The 9531-nt window shown below is 45.7% G+C and overlaps 1 protein-coding gene across 1 annotated transcript; it reads right to left on the bottom strand.

Moving 5' to 3' along the window:
* Nucleotides 1-387: 387 nt before the first annotated feature.
* PEBP1 (phosphatidylethanolamine binding protein 1) lies at nucleotides 388-5678 on the bottom strand. The gene is made up of 4 exons (XM_004281482.4): nucleotides 5421-5678; nucleotides 4153-4262; nucleotides 3333-3433; nucleotides 388-1402 (listed from the first exon to the last, which is right to left on the bottom strand). The coding sequence occupies exons 1-4, from the start codon at nucleotides 5553-5555 to the stop codon at nucleotides 1185-1187; spliced, it is 564 nt and encodes a 187-aa protein (XP_004281530.1). The 5' UTR covers nucleotides 5556-5678; the 3' UTR covers nucleotides 388-1184.
* Nucleotides 5679-9531: the final 3853 nt, after the last annotated feature.

Here is a 9531-nt window from a genome sequence, read left to right as displayed (position 1 = left end):
ATGGATCACAATCAGAACAATGAGAGGTGTGGGCTATTTCTTAATCATTGTTATGGTTTCTATACAGAACTACCAAGGGGGAAGGTTTCCAACCAGCTTCACTCTCAGGTGGGAAAGATCACTTACAAAAAGCAAAGGTGATTTTCAGGCAAGAAGTCTTAGCCTAAAGTTTTGTGATTTTTTTTTTTAAGCTCCAGTTTTAATGGTTGCTCCTGCTGTAGTTTAATGGCACATGTACAAGGACGAGCCCTCTGTATGGTTCCTGAATCACGTCCCAATTGTCAATGCTGATCAGGGAAAGGGGCTACTCACCCTTAGAGGTTGTCTCTTGACGTCCCACATTTATGAAATCCCACACCCAAAAGGGCAAAATATCTGGAGGCCGGATTCAACTACGCAATGTTTTTATTTTTATTCAACTATAAGCAAATAGCAGAATTAACACAACATTCAGCAACTCCAGACCGGCTTTTCTTACAGCAAAGAGTGATCAATTTAACAGGCACAGACTTTCGGATTTCTGATGACCTCTCACTCAGCCCTGCAGCTCATCTAGATGGCCAAGCTTTAACAGCAACTCTCTCCCTATTGCGGCCAAGCTTTAACAGCAACTCTCTCCCTACTGCTTTTTTCAGTATTGCTCTTTAAAGGAGCCAGAGCAGGACACTGACACCCAATAACCAGCCTGAAATGTATCACGTGGGGGGCTAGCAGACGTGCCGGCCCCTGGGCCCCTGGTTGTCTTCGTGAGAGACAGGGCTGTGAAAACACATGCCAGAAGATGCCGTCACAGACAATCCTGGGCTCGGGCTCACAAAGGCAGAGGCAATCAACCTTTTCTTTTTTTCAGCCTCCCTTAAAGATTCTTTGATGCTCTGTTCTAATACTGCAGACCTGGTCTTTTTACCAGAATTTTTTTCTTCTAAGTCTGGGTTGTTATTCTTATATTAACATTTTGATGACCCCATCCTAGTACCAAAATATCCCCCACCAAAACGGAGTTCAAACTTGATCAAAACGTAAACCCCCTAGAATTACAGAGGACAGGCAGAAGGAAAAGTCACCCTAAACCTAAATCTGCCCGCTCAGGGCCCAGGCAGGGGGAAGGGGAGAAATCTACATGCATCACTAAACTGAAACACTGCTTGGGAACTCTGGGACCGTGTCCATCTCCTGGCTTTCCTCTACTTCCCAGACAGCTGCTCGTACAGTTTGGGCACATAGTTATCCCATTCGGCCTGGTAACACGTGCCGGCCACCGGAGCCCCGAGCTCGTACTTTTTGCGGAAATTCGCCACCTTGAATTTGCCACGGTGGTCTCCAGATCGGTTGCTGAGAATGGGCTCATCACACTTCAGTGGCCTGTCCTGCTCGTAAACCAGCCAGACGTAGCGGTGAAGGCCTGGAGGGAGAGGCGGGAGGGAAGATGTACACACAGCTAGGCATGTGAGAGGGAGACATCACCCATTTTCGGGGAATGCACCAACTTGGAGGGACCCAGACCACCCCATTTATGAGAGGGACCTAAGTCCACTGCAGCTTTATTCACAATAGCCCAGAGAAGAAAGCACCCCAAATGTCCATTGATGAACGAATGGATAAACAAAATATAGTATATACGTATGATGGAATATTATTCAGCCTTGAAAAAAGAAGGAAATCCTGCCCCATGCTACCACGTGGATGAGTCTTGGTATGGATCTGCATATGGCATGGAACTTATATGGAGCTACTGAAACTTTCCTATACTGCTGATTAGAGTGTAGAAATTTTCAACCATTTTGGATTTCTATGACCCAACAATTCTACTCCTAAGTATTTACCCAAGGGAAATGGAAACATGCCCAGAAAAGGACAAGAGTGTAAACAACAGCTTTATTCATAATATCCAAACACTGGAAACACAACCCAAATGTCCAGGGAATGGCTACACAAACTGTGGTATATTCGCACAATGGAATACCACTTGGCAATGAAAAGGAAAAAGCTACTACCTTGAGTCCAAGAGACCAGTCACCGAAAACAAATGCATACTGCATGACACCATTTATAAGAATACAACAACAGCAAGAGTAATCCATAGAAAGGAGTCAGAAAATAATTAGCTCTGGGATAATTTAACTTAAAAGATGCCTTAAGAACTTTCTGGGGTGACAAAACTATCCTACATCCTGTTTTCCATGGTGCTCACACGGATGTGTGCATTGGTCAATGTTCACTGACTAAACCCTTCTGATCTGTGTGTTTTATTATACGTAAGTTATACCTGACTAAACAAATACGAAAAAGAAAAAAGTGAGTTACTGAAGCTCTTTTTGTTAATGAGAACACAGCTCCTGCTTGAGAGAACTGCTTTATTCTCATGGGTGTATCTTCCATAATTAAACTGCCTAATGCAGTTTTATAACTGCCCCAGAAAACTTAAGAGATACCTGGGAAAGCTGTCCCTTTCCCATCCTCTTATGAATGCATGAGAGGGCCTGGAGCCATCTGAAGTTTCTGGGCCTAAAGATAAAACACAAGGTCCCTTGTCGGGGGCCTTATACCTCTTCAGAGTAACTCATGGCTGGACAACGTGTACAAGAGCGAGTGTTCTGCCGTGCTCCACTTCCCTTGCTTCAGGAAATGGAAACACCTGTAATGCATGACAGGCAATAACAGTGCATCTCCCACTGTTAGCCTAGGCAGCACTTACCCACCTTGGAGAGGTTCAATACAGTATTCTCTCTCTCTCTCCTTACATATATAATACATAACCTAAGGCAATACATTATGTGTGTGTATCTTCAATACAGTCCTTAGTAACCAAATCTTTTCAAGATACCACACTAGATTTTCGATAGAAAGACGAAATGACAAAAAAGCCAATTTTTTATAATTAATTTGGAAACTATGACCATTTCTGAGACCTTTCATGGGAACTAGAAACTCAACCCACAGGGCAAAGGCTGAATATGGAATTTAGCTGATTTAACTGTTTAATCCACGTGTAGCTCCCCTGGGAAGTTGTTCTCAGCATTCTGTAACATTGCTTCCTTGGTATCTCTTCACCAACTTCCCTGCTTGCTAAAGGCCTGACAGCTGAGAGGCAGCGCTAAAAGAACATCCATCTAACTGGTACCCAAGGCTCTAGCCACCTGACACTACAGCAGGTCTGAGCGTCCCTGACAGGCAGTTGCCTTAGAGGGGAACCGAGTTGCCTAAAGTCTCCACTAGGGTAAGGGCTCTCATAAATAAAAATAAAACTCTAAGAACCAGACTAAAATTTTGTAGCACTTTAGGCCAATCCTGATGTCCCCACCCATCTCCCTCCAAAAGCAGCCTTTACTGACCTGTGCCCTTGGGAGGCCCAGAGCCAACATAATCAGAGAGGACCGTGCCACTGCTGATGTCGTTGCCCTTCATGTTGACCACCAGGAAATGGTGCCATTCCCTACATGGAGGAACAGAGGACCATCAGCACCGCAGGAAGTTATTATGCACGCATGGGCGCAGCCAGCAAATGTGCAGCACGCACGTGCTCCACACCAGGATGCAGTGACAGACAAGACAGATGGCCCCACCTTCTCGGCCAGAGCAAACCTTCTTAAGGCCAGCAGAGAGGACCCAGCCACTCCCTCCCTCCTTCCGACTCTCTAGGGCAGGGGTCAGCACACTTCTGTGAAGGGCCAGACAGTAAATGTTTTAGGCTTTGTGCAACACACTGTCTCTATCACAACTACTCAACTCTGCAGCTGTAGCCTGAAAGCAGCCACAGACAGGACATAAATAAATTATCGTGGCTGGGTTCCAACAAAACTTTGTTTAGGGACACCAAAATCTGAATTTCATGTAATCTCCACATGTCACAAAGTATTATTGTTCTTCAATTTTTTTCCCCCATTCATTTAAAAATGTTAAAGTCATTCTCAGCTCATGGGGCTATACAAAAAAAGGTCTCGGGCAGATCTAGCTCTCGGCTATAGATTCTAGACTTTTGTTCTAGGGAGTGAAAGGGAGGAAAATGCACACTCAGGCTTAAGCATGGACGTGAACACCCCAAATCGGGTCTATTTCTGCCACCACAGCATGTCCAGTAAGGGACTTACACAGTGCAAGAAGCACTGGGTCACATGTGGATGACTTGCTGTTTCCCATCTTTCCCCAACTTGCCTGTATTTGGGGTCCTTCCTGCTGGGAGCATCCGGGTCTGTCAAGACCAAGGTATACAGTTTACCTGGATCGAGGCCATCCCACGCAATGCTGGTGGGCCGGTTCTTAACCTGTAGGAAGGAACAGATTTGGAGTTTAAGTCAGAAATGTTGAAGAAACCAATACTTTCTTTGACCTCAGATTCCTTAAAGGTCAAGCACAGTAAATTATTAATTAAAGCTCAAGTATATCGACTCTATTAAGAGCGAGGATGTGACATTTAATATACATTATTTATTTTAGTCCCAACAACAATATGGGGCTAGTAGACTTAGAAAGACGATGGGTCAGGATTTCAACGCTCGTGCTGACTGCAACCTTACATTACCTGGAATGACAGGATCTCTAGATTGGTGACCACGTTACCTGGGGCCTGCTAAAGTGAAATCTGAATTAACGAGATATTTAAAAGAGCAGAGAAAATGAGAAAACCAAGGTGGGCAGACGTGGACAGTGAGTCTGGAAAGAGAGGCTGCGAGATGGGCACTTTAAACACCCAAAACAATAAACTCTGTAAACGTCTAAACCAATAAACCATCTGGGAACTGTTTATTCGCACTGTTGTTCCAGAGGTTCGGAACCAAAAACTCGCCACGGCGTCGGGCACCTAGTTTCCCCACTTGCAGCAGCCAGGACCTGGTTAGGCCTCAGCCGTGGGCGCCAGAAGCCAAACAGTAAAACAAGGCCGTTTACCCTCGAGCCTTCCAGCTGCAGAACGCATTTACCTTTGGGGCGGCTTCACGCTACTGGGAAGAATCTCTGGGCATTGCTGCTCACCGCTGCTCACTGCTTACATAATGCGTCATATGCCCTCGGGTGGGGCTTTTACTTCCCAAATTGAGGCCTAAATTCCTGAGCACCGAGGGGAGGCTCTGGGGACGTGTGGGCGGCCACTCCCCACTCCCTCCAGGGAACGGCGCCCTCCCCTCCCCTGCGCAGCGATCTGGGCCGTTTCGAGGCCTATGCCACTGCCGGCGCCTCGAAGTCCCGGGAAAACGGATCAATTTCTTCCGAAGCCGAGCCCCGCCTGCCACGTGCCGGGTTCCCAGGGCTGGGTGGGGGGAGGGGGCGGTCAGAAGGCCTGCGGCTTGGGCACCGCGACCCCCTTCCCTCGGTTGATCCGGCGCACGGAGGCCGGAACGTCCCTCCCCACCTCCACTGGGTCCCCGCCCCTCCGACCTGAGAGACTCTGAGCCTCCAGTAGCTGCACCCCCGCCGCCCTTGGGTACCTGGGTGGGTGTCAGCACTTTGCCCAGCTCGTCAACCTCCGCACCGCCGTATTTGACCTGCAGCGGATGCTGCGGCCTCTCGTCCACTTCCTGCAGGCTCAAAGGCCCGGACCACTTGCTGAGGTCCACCGGCATCGCGAAACCGAGAGGGTCGGACAGCAAGGAAAGCTGCGGGAGGACTCACGCAGGGTAACTGCCCAGCCTCCCAGCAGCCTACAAGCTGTACCGAGGCAACGCAGGCCCTACGGCCAGGGAGCGCATGCGCCAGAGCCACCGCCCCGCCCTGCCCCGCTTCTCCAGTCACCGGCGAGGACGGGCCCCACGCTGCTCTCTGATTGGCCGAACCCAGTAGCGCGGGTCCTGTAGCGCTCCCGGGTCAATGCAGCAGGTTTGGTCTTTCTTTTTGCGGAGGGGGAATGTGCCGCCTGCCGCTGGCGGAGTTCCCAAGAACTGTGGCTGGGCTTGCAAGACTGTTGTTTCAAGAACTGCAATTGAGCTACCATTAATTTTTTTAACCTTTTTGCATGATTCTTTGCTCTACTTTCTAAATGCAGAAATGGTATGGTCTTGCTTTTCTCTTGCACTTCTTAAAACAACCTCATTGCCCCGCCTCCTGGTATTTTCGCGCATGCTCACTGGTTTCCGTAACGGCCAGGAGAGGGCCTGGGGGAACTTTTGAGCGTTGTTCTCAACGGGTAAATATATTTGCACATATATTTGATCTCCCTATCCCCACTTGCTCTAGACAAGGTTCTTGGGAAATTTTTTTTTTGAGAATTTTTTTTTTTAACTTGCAAAACAAGGAATGTTGCTGACCATCCAGTTTTAAAAGGATGAAGTCAGCCACTGCAGTCCCTGACTTACAACACACCCTGAAAGGCATTCAGGACAAGAACAGGATGATGCACTGTGTGCCTTGAGAAAAAAAAGGCAAAATCCTTAGATCTTAGATATATTCTAGGAGAATTTTTAAATGAATCCAGATTCTTGCATCTTTCCATACTTAAAAAGCACTAAAATCATGAACTGAGATATCTGCTCCTAATGACTAGCATCAATCTTCTACCAACATGTAGGCTTGATTGCATGTACCCCTTAGCCAAAATCATATATATACTGGCCTTTCCCTCTTCCTCTTCGAAGCAGTTCCTCGGAGCTATTTGAGAGGCTGTCTCCCAGGCTGTAGTCCTCAGTAAGACACAGAATAAAACTCAACTTCCAACTCTTGTGCTTTTTTTTTTTTTTTTTGGTCGACAAACCATAGTTACTATTCCTACTTTGTTGACAAGTGGCTCTGTCTCAAAACTGCTCTCATTGTAGCCACCAAATGCTTTCTTTTTCTAAATATGATGGGCACTATTTAACACTCCTTATCTAATTTGACCTTAGGAGAGCTTTTGACATTGATAGCTACCCCCCAGGGAATAAAAAGTTGTCTGTTGTTTTTATTTCCTATTAGGAAATAATACAATTCACTGTAGAAAATTCATATTAAAAAATCCAAAGAAGTAAATACGAATAGCTTCTATTCCACTACTTGAACATAAACATTGGCAACAATTTGGGGTATATTTTTCCAATTTTAAAACTATGACTATAGGGGACTTCCCTGGTGGTGCAGTGGTTAAGAATCCGCCTGCCAGTGCAGGAGACACAGGTTCAGTCCCTGGTCCGGGAAGATCCTACATGCCGTGGAGCAACTAAGCCCATGCGCCACAACTACTGAGCCTGCACTCTAGAGCCTGTGAGCCACAACTACTGAGCCCACGTGCCACAACTACTGAGCCCACGTGCCACAACTACTGAAGCCTGTGAGCCTACAGCCTGTGCTCCACAACAAGAGAAGCCACTGCAATAAGAAGCCTGCACACCACAACAAAGAGTAGCCCCCACTTGCCACAACTAGAGAAAGCCCGTGCACAGCAATGAAGACCCAATGCAGCCAAAAATAAATAAATAAGTAAAATAAATTAAAAAAAAATTATGATTATAAATATTTTGTTCTGTTTATTCACCCAAAAAATTGCATTTACTCTACCATTGTAGAATATCCATATGAAAATGGATCTTCATTATTTTAATGGGCTAGTCTACTCTAGATGCACCACAATTTGTTCAACAAACGTCCTGATTTTGGACATTTATGCTATTTTGTTGTTTTTTCATTTTACAGATATCACTGAAATGAATATGTGTTTGTGTGTGTGTGTGTACACTTGATGGATAGTTTCAAGAGAATTTTATTAGGGATTAGGTAGGTCAAAGAATATGTACTTTAAAGGGATGAATCATAGCTAGTTAACTGTCTACTTAAGTCCAGACCAGAAGTAATGCCTTCAACATGACACACTAATATGATTGTTGGTTCTTTCCATCAATTGTTCTATAAATGCATTTTGAGAAACTTGTAACCAAAAGAGAAATAGTCCCTGCCCTCGTGGAGTATATAGTCTAGCAGTGGAGAGAGGCATTCATCAAATGACATTCAACAAATAAAAAATTACAAAATGTGATCTTTCTCAGATACAAATCAGGTAGGTCCACACCTCACCCTGCCTTCCCTAAAACCCTCTGTGCCCCTCCCCCAATTGCCTCAGGATGAAGTCCAGACTCTTAAAAGTGTCCTGTAGACTTCTTCTACTTCCCTGTGTCTACCTCCTTGCATTCTTCTCTCCAAACACTGAATTTGTTTCATTTCCAACTTGTCTTTCTACCTACCTCTGAGCCTTTGAACATGCTGTTCCCTCTTCTTGGAACACTTTTCCCTCATTCCCCTTCTCCCCACCCCTCACTGTATTCTTGTCCCAGTTCACCTTTACTCATCTTAAACATCACTTCCACCTTCTCCCACTCATCAAGACTGGGAAATGCCCTCATCTCTGCATCCACATTCAATTTGTCTTTTTCTTAACATTCAGAGCATTTGGGATTATGAGTTTATCATCTGAAACACACTACAGCCCACTGGAATATACACTCCATGAGGGTTATCTCTCTTAGTCACTGGGCTTATTCCCAGCACTTAAAATAGTGCCTGACACACTTAGTACATGATATTATCATTATCATTATTATTATATGAAAATAAGTGAATTTTTTAAAAAGACCATCTGGTTGGTTTCAGGTTCAGATCACTAAAGCTTTGCTTTCTAATAAAATATCACATTCAGAAAAGATAGACCGTTGCACCTGCAAATCCAGTATCAACAGCACCTCCTTAATTAGCGGCAGCTGGAAAAATCAGAGCACCTTTCCTCTCACTGTTTAAACAGCTCTCATCAAATGCTCATGAGATGATAGATGCCATCCCACAGCCATGTGTTAAAAAAGAAAACAACTCTTTGGTCTGATGAGATGGTTGCACCTTCATAGAAAAGTCTCAGAAGGAGACTTTTTAAAATTTGCTTTGAAGGAATTCCCTGCTGGTCCAGTGGTTAGGACTCCGCACTTTGACTGCCAAGGGCCCAAGTTCAATCCCTGTTTGGGGAACTAAGATCCCACAAGCCGCAAGTAAATAAATAAATAAATAAATAATTTTGCTTTGAGGACTTCCCTGGTGGCACAGTGGTAAAGAATCCACCTGCCAGTGCAGAGAACATGGGTTCGATCCCTGGTCTGGGAAGATACCACATGCTGCAGAGCAACTAAGCCTGCGTGCCGCAACTGCTGAAGCCCGGGCACCTAGAGCCCCTGCTCCACAACGAGAAGCCTGCGTACTGCAACGAAGAATAGCCCCCACTCGCTGCAACTAGAGAAAGCCTGTGCGCAGCAACGAAGACCCCACACAGCCAAAAATAAATAAATAAATAAAATTAAAAGCATAAAAAAAGAAATTTGCTTTGAGCTAGCTCTGGGACTAAACACAGATGCTCAATGGCTATTTAAGAGGTGGGAATGACTTTATGGAGTGCCTGCTAGCTGCAAAGTGCTTAACTGTGCTTATGGATAAGGTTCTGGAGGATCATGGAGTGACGGGGAGAGACCCCCTGGATCTTGCCATGCCTTCCTCTGTCTCTATTAGCCTGGGCTGCTCTCTCCACGGAGGAGAGGGAACTGGAACCACTTCCATTAAAACTATGGTTGGAACCAGCCAAACTATATTTACTGCGCG

The sequence above is a fragment of the Orcinus orca genome, chromosome 15, assembly GCF_937001465.1.
Source record: "Orcinus orca chromosome 15, mOrcOrc1.1, whole genome shotgun sequence".
Lineage (NCBI taxonomy): Eukaryota > Metazoa > Chordata > Mammalia > Artiodactyla > Delphinidae > Orcinus > Orcinus orca.
Note: the sequence above shows the minus strand (reverse complement) of the source record. Positions and strands in the feature narration are given on the sequence as shown.

Bases quoted from the DNA above. Each gene is read 5' to 3' on its own strand.
- PEBP1 (XM_004281482.4), bottom strand. From the start codon at position 5,555: ATGCCGGTGGACCTCAGCAAGTGGTCCGGGCCTTTGAGCCTGCAGGAA. The intron at 4,263-5,420 runs GTACCCAAGGGC...TCCTTCCTACAG, and splicing joins AAGTGCTGACACCCACCCAG to GTTAAGAACCGGCCCACCAG. The intron at 3,434-4,152 runs GCAAGTTGGGGA...TCCTCCATGTAG, and splicing joins AGGAAGGACCCCAAATACAG to GGAATGGCACCATTTCCTGG.